Source organism: Gadus chalcogrammus, chromosome 16 (genome assembly GCF_026213295.1).
Source record: "Gadus chalcogrammus isolate NIFS_2021 chromosome 16, NIFS_Gcha_1.0, whole genome shotgun sequence".
Classification (NCBI taxonomy): Eukaryota; Metazoa; Chordata; class Actinopteri; order Gadiformes; family Gadidae; genus Gadus; species Gadus chalcogrammus.
Window position 1 is genome coordinate 30,288,102 of NC_079427.1, and position 19,085 is coordinate 30,307,186.

Below are 19,085 nucleotides of genomic sequence, written 5' to 3' on the forward strand. Positions count from 1 at the left end.
GCACGCTCATGCACACATGCACGCATACGCATGCACACGCGCGCGCTCATGCACACACGCACACACACGCACACGCACGCACGCACACACACACGCGCCTATGCATACAAAGTTACCCTGACATTCACTTTTACTCTTCCTCCATCCCCCCCTCCGCAGGATGGGCCGTCCAAGTAAGATTGTCTTCCTGGATTATGATGGAACCACTGCCTTCGAGTACAAGGTCCCCAAGAGCCAGTCCGACATGGTAAGACCCCCAGAACAGACTAGAACCTGATTGAGCCGGTTAGACATGGTAAGACCCCCAGAACAGACTAGAACCTGATTGAGCCTGTCAGACATGGTAAGACCCCCAGAACAGACTAGAACCTGATTGAGCCGGTCAGACATGGTAAGACCCCCAGAACAGACTAGAACCTGATTGAGCCGGTCAGACATGGTAAGACCCAGAACAGAGTAGAATATAACTTGATTTGTTGTGCACATGCACAGGGTATGTTAACAATGTTATGGCATCACTTTTGGTTTTGTGCCTTTAAATTTCTTAAAACAATTGTAGCTGAAAGTAAAAATAGCCAAATTACAATGGCTTCAGTCATTGAGGGCAAAAATTCAGTCATTGAGGGCAAAAAAAAAAAGAGCCCAGATTTTATTATTTAGTTTTACAAATAGAGAGTAGGCCTGATTTGACTAATTGGCTTTGCATCCTTTCCTGCTGCCACTGGTGTATTTGTATCAATTCACATAATTATCCCTCCCTGCTATTTTGTAGTTCACCAAAACACCCTGAAACAACTTGAGTCTCACATAGTTAGGCCATCATACGCCACCAACAGTGCAAGCAGGCCAATGGCAACCAAGCGCGCAGTCCTTCCTCCCTCACTTTAAAAACCACTGGCCGCCACTGGTGTACATACAGCACATGATATGTGTGTGTGTATTTTTGTGGTATTAAGACTGTATCACAGGGAATATATATGCTTCTAAGACGTTTAACGATGTTGAATGTGTGTGTCTGTGATTGTGTAAGCCCTCCAAAATGAGAGATTGATTCGACTCCCTCCCTTTTTGTCCCTTTGTTCCCCATACTTTACTCTGTAATATTCAACTCCCAGACACACTCACACACACGCTCACCACGTTGCCATTGTTATGCTGCCTCATCACTCTTCAGAAGATGCCAAACTCGGCCTGATTGCAGGAAACGTGGACACAGCATCGCAAACAAACACACAGAGCTATGATTAGGCCCACAGCAGACCCGCTCACGCAACCCCCCCTCCCATCCCTGGCTCAGTGGGCCTTGAGCTCCAGAGCTGAGGCTGTAAACTGTTGATGCCAGGGGGTCAGGTGGAGGGACATGGAGGGCAGGGGGGGTCCCGGTGACTCGGGGGGGGGGGGGGGGGGGGGTGAGAAGCTGCTGGTCCTTACAGAGAGGGACAGAAACAGGAACAAATTAGTGTGTCGTGTGTTCTTGTGTGTTTTAGGGTGTGTATTTTGTTTGTATTTTGTATTTAGAAATTCTGATTCCCCAGCCATGGCCATGAGGTATCTGCAAATCACTCTGCCCCCCATCCCCCCCACACACACACACAAACAGACAACCCAGCCCCCATCCTAACCCCTGGTGGCCTGCGGATGAGAGACACACAGGGCTTGATATATTAACCAGATGTGTTTGTGTGTGTGTGTGTGTGTGTGTGTGTGTGTGTGTGTGTGTGTGTGTGTGTGTGTGTGTGTGTGTGTGTGTGTGTGTGTGTGTGTGTGTGTGTGTGTGTGTGTGTGTGTGTGTTTCAACTTTTTTACTTTGGCAACACATGCAGACACAAACCCACACACATGCACAACCACACACATCCTCACCTTGACATGACTGTTTAGTATGGTTAACATTACCATCACTCACCTGGCACCGATTGTGTGTTTGTTTGTGTGTGTGTGTGTGTGTGCGTGCGCGTGCAGATCTGTGGCGTATGGAAGAACCTTGCCAAACCTCTGCTGCGACAGCTGCAGAACGGGCAGATGCGCATCACCATGGCAATGTCTACCGGCCAACGCAAAGAAGTCGAGGGCAAGATCATCAAACACAGGGCGCTATTTGCCGGTATGCGTATGCGTGCATGTGTGTGTGTCCGTTTCTTTGCGTGTATATTTCTGCATGTGTGTGTGTGAGAGTGGTTGTTTCTGTGTGTGTGTCTTTCTGTGTGCTTGTTTCTGTGTGTGTTTCTGTGTGTGTGTGTGTGTGTGTGTGTGTGTGTGTGTGTGTGTGTGTGTGTGTGTGTGTGTGTGTGTGTGTGTGTGTGTGTGTGTGTGTGTGTATGTGTCTGCGTCCCAAGTTAATATTTACAAAGCGACTGAACTGTATATAGAGTGGTGTAATCTGTAAAAGCCTCCCATGGTTCCACAAGACGTGGATATGTTTACATGAATGCTGACGTGTAAGCTCCCTTATGGAGAGAGACTGCAGATACTTCATATGGCTCATACAGATGTTTGTGTGTTTCCCTGTGTTTGTGTGCGTGTGTGTGTGTGTGTGTGTGTGTGTGTGTGTGTGTGTGTGTGTGTGTGTGTGTGTGTGTGTGTGTGTGTGTGTGTGTGTGTGTGTGTCTCTATGTGTGTATGTTGGTGTGTGTGTGTGCATGTGCTGCGTGCGTGTGTGGATGTGTGTGTGTGTGTGTGTGTGCACTGTGTGTGTGTGCTGCGTGTGTGCGCTGTGTGTGTGTGTGTGTGTGCGCTGCGTATGTGTTTGTGTGCGCTGCAGAGACCTTCAGCTCCATCCTGACGACGGAGGAGCCGACCCAGGGCATGGGGGGCATCGCCATGCTGACCCTGAGCGACACGGAGAACAACCTCCACTTCATCCTCATCCTGCAGGGCCTGCTCACACACACACACACAGGTGAGCCCGGAGAGAGGACATGCCCCCACACACACACAGGTGGGCCTGAGGAGAGGGCACGCCTCCTCGGGGCTGAAGGGGGCTCAGAACACAAGGACGCAGAAAAACACGGATGCAGTTGTATTGTATTCTCTTGCTGAGTACAATAACTTCACTTGGAACTTAAAACTGAATTTATTAATCTAGAACCCACATGAACATGCATGCACGCACGCACACACACGCCCCCCCCCCCCCCCCACACACACACACAGACACACACACACACATACATACACACACATACACACACACACCCCAACATATACAACAACAAATACACACACACACCATCGAAACACACACAAACAAGTGTTCTGACCGTCTCTTGCCGAGAAATAGAACTTTGACTGGCCAACCATCCTAGAGCAAATCAAACAATGCATTATGGTGTGTGTTTGTGTATGTATGTGTGTGTGCGTGTGTGCAAACACGTACACATTAATCACTGCAGCCAAATCAGCCCAATTTGTAGAGCTCAGCCTCGATCCAAAAGGCTGAAACCTAAAACCTGGAACATTCTAGAGCAGAGGACGGGGGGTGACAACAGCAAGGGATGACAGATTTATGCCAGTGAACTCAATCCCTCTCCTCTCTCACTCTCTCTCTCTCTCAGACCCCCCGCTGGTGCCCATCAAGGTCCAGCTACTCTACCGGCAACACGTCTTGAGGGAGATCCGAGCCAACATCACTGCTCATGTGAGGACCCAGCGCACAGATACACGCACACATACACACACAGACAAACAGACAGACAGACAGACAGACAGACAGACAGACAGACAGACAGACAGACAGACAGAAAGACAGACAGACAGACAGACAGACAGACACACAGACACACAGACACACAGACACACAGACACACACACAGACAGACAGACAGACAGACAGACAGACACACAGACAGACACATGCACACACACACAGGCACACAAACAGTCAGACAGACACACACATACATATACAACCTCAGTAAAGACATTCAGTGGTGGGACAGGAGGTGTAGGAAGAGGCAGACGCCTGGACCTCTGCCTCTACCTCTCCAAGGGGGAAGGATGCTGGCTGTACAGAGTGTTGGGAACAGCTTTTGACACATCTTGCAGAAGGGGAAAGCGCTGTTCCACATCTCTGAGGGCAGGGTAGGCGGGAGAGTGTGTCAGGGTTCCAAGGCGCTGATAGTTGGGACCAGATGAAATCGCACAGCACTCTCACACTCTTAATTTCCTCTGACAACACCAACACACACACACATGCACACACGCATTCGCACACCAAAACATACACACACACACACACACAGACACACGCAGCCACCTCCACAACCCTCTTCTGTGTCATGCAGACGAGAGAGACGGATGTGGTGGCCCCACCTCCAACACACACATACACACACACACACACAAGCACACACTCACTCACACTCACACAACCACACACATCCTGGTTAAGTGTGGTTATCAGGGGTGCTACTTTACATTGCACTAACAGCCGTGAGACACGTGAAGGACAGTGGGACTGAGAGACAGACGGAGAGAGGGAGAGGGGGGGGATGGGATGGGGGGTTGCATACACACTCCACACACATGGCAGTGGTTAATGCTCTGTGGGCTGGTGGGGAAGGGGTGGGGGCACCCATGAAAGCAAAGCCTGTTTTTAATTCTACCAGGTCTTGTGTGAACTGCAAGCCAATGTGTCTTGTAATGTGTGTCTCTCTCTCTGTCTCTATTCCACTCTCTCTTCTCATGCTACTTCTTTCTAAGCCTTGGTCGGACACCCACATAGCCAATCACGGCCATACACAAACACAGACAGAATCCTAGGGTGCATCCGAATACTTAGTATAAACTATTTCTGTGCAGTGTCTACTACTTGACCGTTAATGTAGTACGTTCTACAGCTATGCGTAGTTCGCTCCGAACAACACCGAAACGCCAACGGATGTTTGGGGATTACGTATTTCCCCTCTGTGCACTGCACATCAAATGCTGGCAAAATTAAAGACACTTGCGATAATTTACTGATTTTTTATTTTATTTTTTTCTTCTTCTTCGGTTAACAGACTCCGGCTGAATTGTGGGATAGCGTAGTGACCTACCGTTGTATACTGTGGCGGTAGTAAGCATTCTGAAACTTTTTGCCTACTAGACAATGCGTACTGAACATTCGGACACGCTATATTTGTGACGTACTACAAAATGCCTACTATAAAGCAGTCAAGTATGAGTATTCGGATGCAGCCCTAGTGTATTCTTCTCTCCTCCCACTGGAGGAGAAAGACAGTTCCAGACAGTTGGAGAGACAGTTAGCACCAGGCCATCAGACCATCACCTCCCTGTTCACCTACAGGAGGGGCTCTCTCTACAGCACCTCTGCGGCCCCCCTCCCCACCTCCCTCATGGTTACCTCCATCAGTCCCTGACCACCTCCTCCTCTCCCTGCCCCCGCTCCCCATCCCCCTCATTGGCTCAGTCCCTGGTCGCAGATTTATAGCACAGATATTTATATTGAACCGGGGCCGCGGGTCGTAAAGAGTAACATTTATTCAACATGCTCGTACATCTGTCTGTACATGAATCCCACATTTTTCTAAATCCTCTCCCGCCCACCTCCCTTCCACCCTCCCTCTGTGCCGTCAATCTGTTTTCCTCTGTTTGAAAGGGAGACAGGTTGATTGATTCATGCCGAGCGTTGATATTTGAGACAGAGTGCTGAGCCCCCTCGGGCCAATCAGAGCCGTTGTATTGTTTGTTCTACTTCTGGACTCTTTTTGCAGCAGTGCAGCGTCCCGGATTGTTATTGCTGGATTCATTTAAATGAGCCTGTGAGTTGTTTTTGGCCTGAAAGAGGCCTCTCTCCTATACTCCCTCCCTTGCTCAAGAAAGAAAGAAGAGAACATTTCCAGTGAAACTCAAGAAAGAAGGGATCATTTTGTTTCAAACTCTAGGAAGAACACTTCACTTCTAGTGAAAGTAGAGTTCACTTCTATTCAAAGTGTTTCTCACGGTTCGGGGGTTTTATGTTTTAATTGCCATGGTAACATGTTGTGATGGTGAAGGGTTGTAAAAAAACGTATCATCATTGATATAGCCAAAGCTGGTATTGTATAATAGTAAGCTAGCATTGGGCTAACCCCTTGGTGTATCTTCTCTGCAGGATCCAGACTTTGCAGAGGTTCTCATGGACCTGAACAGCCACGAGCTGTTCTGGCTGTCCCGAGGCCAGCTAGAGATCTCCGTGGCAACTGAAGGACAGGACACGCGGCAAATCTCCGGCTTCATCACTGGCAGGAAGTCCTGTGACAGTAGGTTCAGCCCCTTAGATGCATACGTCTTTTTTCTGTCTCCTGAATCATCAAAATATGTAATGACACTCGCCGGACCAGATGCGGTGTCAGAGCAGTTCCCAGGAATGTGTTTTGCGTTATTGTCAGTTTTGCTCCTCCATCTGTGGTGGTTTCTACTCTTTTTTTCTTCTTCTGTTTCTTTCTCTGATTCCATCCCCCCTCCCCCCCCCCCTCCGTACCTAACTGTTTCTCCTGCACTCTATTCCTCAGGCAGTATCGGTGTCGCATATGGTGGTGAAAGACAAAAGAGAGCGCAGTTGAGAGTGAGAGAATAAGAAAGCGTGTGCTGTGTGTGTGTGATTGCTCCGGCTGCTATCGAGAACACTTCTCACTGGACACAAACTCAACCCTGAACACAAAAGTGGCATGGGCTGATAAACATCTCTCACACACACACGCACACCCACAAACACCAACATATGCAGGATTCTGTATTTCACATGTGCACAAAGACCCACGAAGTTGTCTGCACAAAGACCTGCAGCGAACACTGTGTGTACAGAGTCACACTGGTCAGCTCGTAGCTCAGCCCACCAGGAGAGATACCAGGACCGCTGTGTTCATGTGCCACTGCTCTTTCCACTCACAAAGAGAGACAACCCACGTTTCACCCACTCCTCTCTTCTTTTTCGGGGGGCACCCTGGCCCAATCAGAATCAATCTCACAGACACCCCACGGTGCCAAGGTGACGGTACGCTGGACCTGGCTGAAGTGCGGGTGTTCCAGTGCTGTGATTAACAGCTTGACGTTATGTGTGAAGAATTTAAACCCAGCTCACTCCTTTTCCCCTCTCTCCCTCTCTCCTTTCATCTCTCGCTTTCATAGTACTACCCCTTAGCTGTCTATCTCTCCCTCTGTCTCTCTCTCTCTGTCTTCTCCCCCTGTCTCTGTCTCTGTTTCTGTCTCTACGTATTTGTATCCATGGCTGGATCTTAATGTCAATTTTTTGTCTTCCTCCCGTTATTTATTCCTCACTCCTTCCTCACTCTGCCCCAGCCCAGGCACTGTAAGCCGGCTGCATTCAGCAGCGCTTACCTCATCCCACTGCTTAATCTGGCTGGGTTGCGGTGTTCCTGTGTGTGTGTGTGTGTGTGTGTGTGTGTTTGTGTGTGTGCGTGTGTTTCCGTGTATGTGTGTGTGTAGTGGTACGTCTACATGGCTATGTGTTTGTTTGTGTGTATGTGTTTATGCGTGCATATGTGTGTGTCTGTGTGTGTGTTGCCAAACGTACATCCCCCAATTCAAGCTACCGTACAACTAATTCTGGGCTTTGTGACTCTTTTTTTAAAGGGATGACTTAGCCCCTTTTGTGTGCGTATCTGTGTGGGTGTGTATGTCTCTGTGTGTTTGTGTGTGTGCTTTCTCATCACCCGAGGGAATAAAACTGCACAATGTTTACTTGCTTATCGAACTCAGACCTTTTGGAGATGGTCACAGTCTACATTGAGACGATGCTGATGTCGCATTGGAGCAGGCATCATAAAATGAACTCCCATTAATTCTCTCTCTCTCTCTCTCTCTCTCTCTCTCTCTCTCTCTCTCTCTCTAGCCATTCAGAGTGTCATGTCCAGTGGCGACGCCCTGAACCCAGGGAAGACAGGAGGCGTGGGTTCCGCCATCTTTCATCTCCATGACAACGGAACACTGGACTACCAGGTATGAGTTCTTTTTTTCTGCATTAAATGATGTGCAAAACCTTGTATTTTAAATGTGCTCTAAAACTCCTCATCATAAAGATGCTCGATCTGGTTGAGTTAACTGGGTGAGTTCCATGTCCACACAAGGCCACGCTAACACACGCCCCCCTGCAGGTCCAGGTTGCGGGCCTGAGCGGCGAGGTGGTGGGCCTCACCATCGAGTTGAAGCCCCGGCGGCGCCACAAGCGCTCTGTTCTATACGACCTGACGCCGGAGCTGGACGTCGCGCTGGGCAACGCCCAGGGCAGCTGGAGCCGGCTGGAGGCGCGCCACATCCACATGCTGCTGCAGAACGAGCTCTTCATCAACGTGGCCACCGCGCACAGCCAGGAGGGGGAGCTGAGGGGGCAGATCAAGGCCCTGCTGTACAGCGGGCTAGGGGCGCCGCGCCACGGTCAGTGCACAACGCATGCTGTTCACTTATCCATCTTCATGGGAATCTCACCATCGTAAACGGCCTACGCTGTCATTCTCATTGGCCAGAGTGGATATATTCTGAAACAATGGCAGTCAGAGAACACGCTGCGTTGCAGGGTCATCCTACCACATGTTAATGCAACTCAGAATGCACCTCTCCGCTGCTGTTCACCAGAGCGGTGGCTATGTTGTTTCTTTGTTAACGTGTTGCCTCCACCCACAGAGCTCCCCATCCTGCTGGCGGGCGTGCTGGTGGTCCCCCCGGTGCTGAGCAGTGCGGGGGGACACGCCTGGGTGTGGGTGGACGAGCAGTGCCACCTCCACTACCAGATCGTTGTTGCAGGGCTGAGCAAGGGGGAGGAGCTGGCGGGCAGCGCCCACCTGCACGGCCTGGCCGAGATCGGGGAGATGGACGAGGGGAGCCACGGCTCCAAGAGGCTCCTCACCGGCTTCTACGGCCCGCAGGTATGGCGGGAGGGACGCATGCACGCAGCCATACGTACAAAGCTACACACACGCACACATGGACACACACGCACCCATACGCACGCACACATGCACACACATGCACCCATGCCAACGCACACAGGCATACACACACACCCATAAACACACACACACACACACGCACATGCACACACACAAGCACGCAAACTTACAGACACATACACAAGCACTCAGTGGAGTGTTTGAGCTCTGTCTGATGTGACCTGTGCTGCCCTCCTCTCTGGGGTCCAGGCCGGCGGGGTGCTGAAGGACCTGAGTGCAGAGCTGCTGCAGCACTTAGGCCGCGGGACGGCCTTCCTCCAGATCACCACCAAGCTCAACCCGCAGGGGGAGATACGAGGACAGGTATGTAGCAACGCACAGACAGACACACACATCACACAGTGCATGATACACAGCCCATCAAAATGATTACCGTTTTTCAACTGGGAAGTCATAAAGATTGAGAGCACTTCTGACTCTGTCTCATGAAAATGAATGGTTAGATTGATTGATTCCTCTTTGGGCCAGGAGGATGATTCCTCTCTGGGCCAGCGATGAGCTACTAAACTAGCAACGGAAAGAGGAGCCACGTTTGTTGTTGTGGAAACCAGAAATGAAGGGGAAATGTGGCGTGTAATCAGCCAGCTGACTTCTGCTGACTCGGTTGAAGTGCTTAGTCTATTGGTTGGCTTAGTTATTTGGAAACATAAACAAGAGGGAAAACACCAAGCTGCCTAGAGCCCTCTTTCAGCATTTTAAGTTTTTTTGTGTCTCTTTGTTAGATTGTTCAACAGTCACTGGGGCACACACGCACGCACTCACACACCCACTCACCGACACACACCTGGGTGCGTGTGGGTGATACATACCCGTACATACTCATGGCACAGTATTGCATACAGCCCAAGACAAATGAGCCAATGACAAACACAGGAGACAGTTTGAAGGTATTTCAGATGAGCCACACACACACACTAGGGGTGTAACGATTCATGCGATGCATCGATGAATCGATTGTCAGTCCTACCGATTCAACTAAATCGATCTGCTAAAATAAATAAATAGAATGAATCGCCTGGCTTCACCAATAATCGATATAAATGCTTTAAATCGTATGAATCGATTTTGATTAATGTTTACAGGTTTATTTTGTGAAGTGCAGCTCGGTAATCCGTAACTCTGTCATCAGCTAGTCAGCTTGCAAGAAAATCCCACGATAGTTTTTTTTCTCCCTCACCCTCTACTGGTGCATTTCAAACATGGCAGAGAGCAGCAGCGAGATTGTTAATGCACCAGCAAACTTTAAATCCAAAGTGTGGAAGCATTTTGGCTTCGCTAAGAATAATGGTAAAATTGACAAGGGGTGTCACATTATTGCATGTTTATTTCACGGATATAGAATTTTGGTTCAAAGTTACTGAATCGAATCGTGGTTTACAGAATCGAATCGAATCGTTCCAAAAAAAAATAATTGTCCTTGAATTGAATCGCCAACTACTGAATCGTTAATCGAATCGAATCGTCTGAAGCCAAAGATTCAAAACCCCTAACACACACACATGCGCACAATGAGCATTTTAATAGCAAACAGGTCTGCACCATCTACAGCCATCTGCTGGGAGCGCAGGGTGGAAGTGGGACCAACGCTCAGTTTAGAGACCATTAAGGAGTCAGCTGGACACCAACCCAAACGCGTAACCTCCCTCTCTCTCTCTCTCTCTCTCTCTCTCTCTCTCTCTCTCTCTCTCTCTCTCTCTCTCTCTCTCTCTCTCTCTCTCTCTCTCTCTCTCTCTCTCTCTCTCTCTCTCTCTCTCCAGGTCCATGTTCCTAACAGCTGTGAGGTCAGTGTGCGGGGTGAGGCGGGGGACGAGTCGGAGGCTGAGGCGGCAGGGGGGGGAGGGGACCCCGAGGAGCTGAAGAAGGACCCCAACACATGCTTCCTGGAGAACCAGCACCACGCCCACGGCTCCCGCTGGACCCCCAACTACAACAAGTGCTTCTCCTGCAGCTGTCAGGTAAACGGAGGGGTCTGTGATGAAACTCATCCGCTCACTGATGTCTCCAAGGCCTTTCAGTCTGTTTCTCCTTCTCCTTCACAACGAGGAGTTTATTAATAAGTTCTTCCTCCTCCCCCCTGCAGAAAAAGACGGTCATCTGTGATCCAGTGATCTGCCCCCTGTTGACCTGTGGCCAAACCCTCCAGCCCGAGGACCAGTGCTGCCCAGTCTGTGACGGTGAGAGAGAGAGAGAGAGAGAGAGAGAGAGAGAGAGAGAGAGAGAGAGAGAGAGAGAGATGAGAGAGAGAGAGAGAGAGAGAGAGAGAGAGAGAGAGAGAGGAAGGGGGGGGGAAGAGGGTTTACAGAGTTTATTTATGCAGTTTGTTCTTTTGGGGTTGCAGTTCTCAAGAGGTCTCTGTGTTTAGTTTTTAACCTTCTGTTTCCACTTCCCTTCTCCTGCAGAGAGGAAAGAGCCCAAGGACACCAAAGCCCCGGAGAAGGTGGAGGAACATCCTGAAGGTAGCCTGCAGCCCAGAATAATCCCCACACCCCACCAACTCTCAATCTACGACCTCTCACTCCATGACCTCTCACCTCCCACCTCTCCTGTTATGCTCTCTCTCTCTCTCTCTCTCTCTCTCTCTCTCTCTCTCTCTCTCTCTCTCTCTCTCTCTCTCTCTCTCTCTCTCTCTCTCTCTTCTTTTTTATTTACAGTTACTTTTTTTTCAGGAGTTCGATATCAATGCTAATTCTCTCTCTCTCTCTCTCTCTCTCTCTCTCTCTCTCTTTTTCTGGCCCTCAGGGTGCTACTTTGAGGGCGACCAGAAGATGCACACCCCGGGCACCACATGGCACCCCTTCATCCCTCCCTTCGGCTACATCAAGTGTGCCCTCTGCACCTGCAAGGTAAAAATGTTATACACACTGTCACCTTCGTAATCCAGACATCATCACCCTCATCCTTACAGCATCATCATCATCATCATCATCTACCCCCTCACCTCATCTCACTTTTGTCGACCAAAACATAAATATAACAAAATAGGAAGCTTGGAATTGAGAGTAGAGCGGAGAGGATCTAGAAGCTGCATGTCAGAAGGTGAACTGACAATAGAGCGGAGAGGATCTAGAAGCTGCATGTCAGAAGGTGAACTGACAATAGAGCAGAGAGGATCTAGAAGTTGTGTGTCAGAAAGTGAACTGACAATAGAGCAGAGATGATTTAGAAGCTGTATGTCAGAAGGTGAACTGACAATAGAGCAGAGAGGATCTAGAAGTTGTGTGTCAGAAAGTGAACTGACAATAGAGCAGAGAGGATTTAGAAGCTGTATGTCAGAAGGTGAACTGACAATAGAGCAGAGAGGATCTAGAAGCTGTATGTCAGAAGGTGAACTGATTGGTGTGTGTCTCCTCCCCAGGGCTCTACAGGCGAGGTACACTGTGAGAAGGTCACATGTCCCGTGCTGACCTGCAGTCGCCCAGTCAGGCGTAACCCATCTGACTGCTGCAAGGAGTGCCCCCCTGAGGAAGAGAAGCAACCCGTGGGGCTGGAGCACGCAGACATGATGCAGGCCGACGGCACGCTCCAATGCAAGTTTGGCAAGAACTTCTACCAGAACAGCGACACCTGGCACCCGCGGGTGCCCCTGGTGGGGGAGATGAAGTGCATCAACTGCTGGTGTGATGTAAGTCGGAGCTCTCAACTTAACTTAAAGACACCTCCTTTGTTCTTATTATTATCCAACAGCACTTTTAATGGCCAACTTTCAAAGCAATAAGAAGGCGATGTACAGTTGATCCCCGGCTCCTCCTAGCTAAGGGTCGAGGTGTCCCTGAGCAAGATGCCTCATCCTAACTGCTCCTGACAAGCTGGCTGTTGCCCTGCGTGGTTGACACCGCCGTTCATGTAAAGCGTTATATAAATGAAATCCATTTCCCATTTACCATCTCATGGATCCCCTCACTGGAGCTCTGGAAGCTGAAAGATGGCCTCTAGGTTTACCTTCTGCTCGACGGCCCCAGAGGACCAGACCAGACACAACCATGGACCGTAAATGCAGCTGTTGAGGATGCATTCCTAACATCTCTTGTCTGCCCCCCCCCCAGTATGGTGTGACTAAGTGCCAGAGGAAGCAGTGTCCTGTGTTGACCTGCCAGAACATCGCCCGCAAAGATGACAAATGTTGCCCGGATTGCCTTGGTAAGACCTCCCCTCAGCCCACATACACAGACAAACACACACACACACACACACACACACACACACACACACACACACACACACACACACACACACACACACACACACACACACACACACACACACACACACACACACACACACACACACACACACACACACACACACACACTTTCTCTCAACAAGAGTATGAACATATCTGTGACTTCTGTCTCAAATTCATTCTTTATATTTCACCTCATCCTCTGTAGATTCCAAAGAGGAGGGAGAAGAGGAGGAGGAGAAGGAGGAGGAGGTCCTAATGATGAAGGTCCCGGACAAGAGGCCGAGCTGGAGGCACTGAAAAACACATCCACCAAAACTAACCCCCCTCCCCCCCCCAGATCCTCCAACAGAACTACCGTTACTGCACCTTCAGAACGTATCCATGCCCCCCATTGCGACCACACCCCTTTGGCTGACCCAGGAGAGAAGGCTTTTCTTACTGAGGGGGGGGTCTGCCATGAGGACAGCGGGGGCCTTGTCATGGGAGGGCGGGGTGAGCTGGCTCCCCGGCAGCCTTCCTGTTCCTCTCTCCTCTCCTGGGCCAGGAGGGTGTCTCTCTGGCTGTGCGGCGCTGCATAGCAGAGTGTTTTAAACCGGCCTGCACTGGCTCACCGCTGGACACCAGGAACCATTCTTCAGTTTGTGTTTTACTCCCGTCCTCAAACAGCATCCATCTGATGGGACATGTGTGTTGTAAATTGTGTGTGTGTCTATGAGGGATTGTGTTTGGGTGTGTGTGTGTGTGTGTGTGTGTGTGTGTGTGTGTGTGTGTGTGTGTGTGTGTGTGTGTGTGTGTGTGTGTGTGTGTGTGTGTATGTGTGCAAAAAGCACACAAACACACACACACACAAACATACACACAAGTGTGCACACAAACCTAGAGTGTGCACTGTGGCCCAACAATTAGCTTAGCCGAAAAATATGATTGAAATGATCCAGAAACTGATGTCATGGATTGGAATGTGGGCTTAAATTACTGCAGTCAGACAAACAGTCGCTGCGTCACCCCTCCTCCGCCGGTGCCCTGTGCGCGTTTCCAGTGTGTCATGCACTCTTCTCAAACATCTACAAGCTTTGAGCAATAGAAGGCATGTTTGTATTTTATTGTATTTATTGAAAGTGTGAAGGGAAAATAAAATAAAGATGTTCATAAGATATGGAAGGTGTGTCTTTCTCTTCCTGCATCTCTTTATGTAGGGGTATGATGTGTCCATCACAAGAGAATCAAAATCGACAGTTTCCTCTTTCTGGGCAGGCTTAGCTCTATCTCTGATTGTCGTTCTCCTCCCTCTCATAACCCCCTCTCTGCCTGTCCCAGAGCCCGTCTGCTAGTGACTGATGCAATCTACATTGTTTAGTGCTTCCAACTTCATGTCTCCTATTTCAGGTGATACACGAGCGTATGAGGAGCTCATGAGACAGCAGAGCACGCACACAGCCTGGTACAAACTGTTTGTTTCAATTAATCTGCTCTCGGTTACAGTCTGTTTCTCTTTCTTTCCACGTCTGTATTTCACCTCACCCATGAATGACTTGGCTCTTACTTGAGGCGGTCTGCTCTTTGATATTTATTTTTGTACTTGTCGTCTACCCTTTTTCTTTCTTTTTTCATTCCGCCTCTCAAAATGGAGGATGGGGAAAAGGGAACAAGTGAATGTCCCCCCCCTTTCTTAATTGTCTGTCCCCCACCCTGGCTCTCTCTCTGGACGTCTCTGTTTGTCTCTCTGACAGATATACACACTGATGGTCCTGAGCCAATCTCCACCACTGCTCTCTGCATATTCTCTCACCACATACTCACACTCTCACGTGAGCTGCAGTCCCTCTTTGTGTTTGTGTGCTCACACACACACACACACACATGCACGTGTGCAAAAACACACACACAAATACACACACACACACACACACACACACACACACACACACACACACACACACACACACACACACACACACACACACACACACACACACACACACACACACACACACACACACACACACAAACACCTACAACAGCCAACAACATTCAATGATAAACCATGTCTCCCTCTGGTGGTAGAGGTTGTATGTGTGTTTGTATGTGTGTGTCCATTTGTTTGTAGAACAGTATGTTGGAAAGCCATTTTGAAGCTATAGGTGGGGTCATGTCAATGGTTGAAGGCGGATGTCAGAGGTTAAACAGGCTGAGCAGAAATCTGTACCATCCTAGAGCAAAGCCAATGGTCATGGCCCAGGCTGACCCTGCACAGCATATCTAGTTAGTGTGTGCGTGTGAGTGTGTGTGTCTGTGTCTATAGCAGTGGAAACTCGAAATGATATGACTTATTATTACTGATGCCTACTTATGTAACGACATGCAAAGATAACCCACATAAGATGATAGGTGGGTTGGAACTAGGGATGTGAACAATGTGCTGACTCAACGATCGATTCTCGACTCATGAATGTACAGCGAAGCAGCAGCCTCCCTCCCTGAGATCCTGTCCTTCGCGGAGAAAGTTGCCATCACCACCAATGCTGTTCAGAGTTCACCTAGTGTCTGCATAGCCATCCAGTCTCCCCCGCCCACTATTGTATGTTGTACATCCAGGCACTTAATGTACGCACTTAATGTAACTCACTTAATGTACGTTGTATTTATTCATAGTACTTAATTGTGTAGCATCTGCGGTAGCTAACTAACACTGCTGTATAATGGGAAAGGGTAAGCCTAGCTTGCTCACAGACTTCGGGACAAATTCTCTGTAATATGGTGCCCTGGACATCAGTGCAGCACTTCTTGGGGCATTTCTGCTTAAAGATTTGAAAAACTGAACATATGACTCTGATCCTTGCTTCACTCTTGGACACTGGACTGTGGGACTAGGTAGTGTGAGTTGCTCACCTGTCCTCCCAGCAATGGCATCATCGAGTTTTTGCTTTTTGGATTTTGCAGATGAAAAGTCAATCATTGCAACTCGAGCAGCAGGAATCTGTGTGAGAGACAGAGAACATGTGTGTGTGAACATACATGTAGGTGCACCTACATACATGTAGGTGCAAACTGCCAAAATGGAAACTAAATTGCATCCCAAAACAATCCAAAATGTGTTGTTCACGTGATAAGTGAATGTATAGGTCCTCAACTGTCATATTTTTCACCCCTGATTCAGCTCAGAAAAACATGCATCTGAATACCTTTTTGACATGCGATGGCATTAGCCACTTGCACTTCTCAGTGGTGCAGGATGCAGTCTCCCTCATCTTCACACCTGCATCTATAGCGAACAGAATATTATACAAAGCATTATTTTGTTTGAGCTAAAGTGTTGTGTTAAACATGCCTTGGGTTGTGATATTTATTTAATTACTTACCCAGCCATACAGTTACAGTGTGCTGTAACAACCTCTCCATCTTCTCTAGCTACAACCCAAGTTTTCAAGGGTGTTTCTACGGACCTCTGGGAATGGTTGACCTACAAAATTGTAACTACAGTTAACTAGCTAGCAACATACATTTAACAACATCGAGGCATACATCAGGCATGCAAACTCTACGCTCTTAATGAAGCGTTCTATAAAATCACAGGTTGCAACATTATTTCACTGTGGGCTTATTTCTGTTCATCTTCATCACTTTTTTTTACTCAGCTGTTAGCAAGCCTAGTAGCTGCCTGACATGAGTTGATGTTGCAATAGCAACACGGTGGATTTGTTATAACAGTAGCCTAACGTTATATATATAAAGAAAACACATTTACTCACCCGGGCAAAAACAAGTCTAGAGTCCATCGCTTTGACGGCGGGCAAATCAGCTAAATCCCGAGAAAAATCACCCTTCTTCAGTTGGTATGGATCATATCCAATATGTGCAGCGATTTTTTCGCGATACCTGCTGCGGGCAGGTTCGTCGAGGTGCTTCACGTACTCCGTGTCCTACATCTCCATCAGTCTGCGCCTAGAATTTCCACTTCCTGCCCTCCACTTGAAATTCCCGCGTCATAAAAGTCACGTGATTGAAAACAAGCTATAGCGGTAGACGATATTTTTTTTCCTAAAAGCTATTTCCAGTAAACAGCTTCAAAAACATGTTTTGTGGAACTCAAATACTATGTTTACTTGTTTGGAAAACATCATAATATTTCAACTTTAATTATTTCATTTACTTTTTTAAAGGCTTCAGAAATGCTTTATTTTTACAATGCATTAAACTTTGTTGATATTGATGCTTGTTCCGATTTGTTTTAAAGGGCTGTTATTTTCGTGGATGGCCGTGAATTGGCGGTAGGCTATTGAATTAGCCTAGTTATTATCTCGTAGTACCCTAGGCTATATTTTAATACATCTTCTTTGTATAATAAGCCATGCTGAGTCTGTTGCTAATGATATCGAAATATTGTTGAAAACTTAAAACAATTAAACAGCATTCTGAAATTGTCGGCAGCTCCCGCAGCCTTAAGAAGGCCAAATCCGTCCTGCAGGACTCATCACACCCCGGTCACAAACTGTTTGAACTACTGCCATCAGGCAGGAGATACAGGTCCATGAAAACAAGAACAAACAGACTACAAAACAGTTTTTATCCAACAGCCATAATCTCACTAATGTTGCTACCAGAGCGTGTTGTGTTGTGTATCACATTTGTGTAGGCACATTTATAAATGTGAATGTTTGTGTGGGTGTGTCTTATGTGTTTTTTAGTGTACTTAGTTGATAATATTTTTTATTTATTTAGCCTAGCTATACGAACTACCTCAATGTGATGTTTTTGCACTGAACAAGGTCTGCACTTAAATTCGTTGTACTTGTTACAATGACAATAAAGATATTCTATTCTATTTTATTCTCATGTTATACGAGCATAACTAAACTATGTGGAAAATATTCGATTCCTTACCACTTTTATAGTCTACACAGCAGTAGCGTGCGGTGACCCTAAATTTCAGTGAGGCAGAAACTACTGGCGTGTGACCACACCCACAATTTGTTTTTGTAATCTATTATATACATATATAATATTGTATTATACATGAATATATATATATATATATATATATATATAGATAGATAGATAGATAGATAGATAGATAGATAGAGAGAGAGAGAGAGAGGAGAGAGAGAGAGAGAGAGAGAGAGAGAGAGAGAGAGAGAGAGAGAGAGAGAGAGAGAGATAGATAGATAGATAGATAGATAGATAGATAGATAGATAGATAGATAGATAGATAGATAGATAGATAGATAGATAGATAGATAGAAATGTTTTTTTTAACAGAAACTCAACACTGTTGATCACAGGAGCAACACCACTCGCCATATCTGCATCTGATATATAAACGACGAAAGATACGCGCCGAATAATTTTAGTTTAAACAACAACGGTTCTACAATATGGCCATGAGTGCCGCCGCTCCCATAACGCGCACTACGCGCTGCGCGTAGGGCCTCAAGTCCTGAGGGGGCCCCCAAAAAAAAAAAATAGGCTGTCTCTGTTTACAAAGTAAAGTGTGTAAATATTTGTGTAAATAGTTTCTGCTTGTAAATCTTTGCTTCATAGAAGAATTTTTCTTACTTGTATACTTCTGGTTTTAAGTTTGTATTTATGGATAACTATTTAATTTAAAAGATTTTGGACATTCCAATACTTGTGTGTACTGTATGTATGTTTTGGCTGTTCTGTGAACAGCCAAAACAGGGGGGGGGGGGGGGGGGGGGGGGCACAAAGGAGTTATGCTTAGGGCCCCAAAATAGCTAGCAGCGGCACTACTTTCAGACCATAGGCGTCTTTTAGCGCGGATTGCAAATCTTATTGCAGCCTGCAGGGTTATGCGATAAACAAATGGAGGAACGTGGTCGCTGAGCTGTCCTGCCCCACATACACTGCATGACACGTTAACTAGAATCGCCACCATCGTCCAAAATTTGATGTCAACAGACTAAAAGAGTCGGAAAGTCTACAGAAACTATAGGTAG

The 19,085-nt window shown here is 47.6% G+C and overlaps 1 protein-coding gene across 1 annotated transcript in view; it reads left to right on the forward strand.

The window, feature by feature from the left end:
• chrd (chordin) overlaps positions 1-13,949 on the forward strand; it is an 18,984-nt gene extending 5,035 nt beyond the window's left edge. Inside the window, exons 6-21 of the mRNA XM_056612210.1 lie at positions 160-247; positions 1,963-2,104; positions 2,762-2,899; positions 3,555-3,637; positions 6,095-6,242; positions 7,835-7,941; positions 8,097-8,376; positions 8,623-8,864; positions 9,138-9,251; positions 10,706-10,903; positions 11,029-11,122; positions 11,348-11,404; positions 11,688-11,791; positions 12,304-12,570; positions 12,992-13,085; positions 13,337-13,949. Of these exons, the coding sequence (XP_056468185.1) occupies positions 160-247; positions 1,963-2,104; positions 2,762-2,899; positions 3,555-3,637; positions 6,095-6,242; positions 7,835-7,941; positions 8,097-8,376; positions 8,623-8,864; positions 9,138-9,251; positions 10,706-10,903; positions 11,029-11,122; positions 11,348-11,404; positions 11,688-11,791; positions 12,304-12,570; positions 12,992-13,085; positions 13,337-13,428 (2,248 nt within the window). The 3' untranslated portion in view covers positions 13,429-13,949. The remainder of the gene's footprint in view (positions 1-159; positions 248-1,962; positions 2,105-2,761; positions 2,900-3,554; positions 3,638-6,094; positions 6,243-7,834; positions 7,942-8,096; positions 8,377-8,622; positions 8,865-9,137; positions 9,252-10,705; positions 10,904-11,028; positions 11,123-11,347; positions 11,405-11,687; positions 11,792-12,303; positions 12,571-12,991; positions 13,086-13,336) is intronic.
• The last annotated feature ends 5,136 nt before the right edge of the window (positions 13,950-19,085 follow it).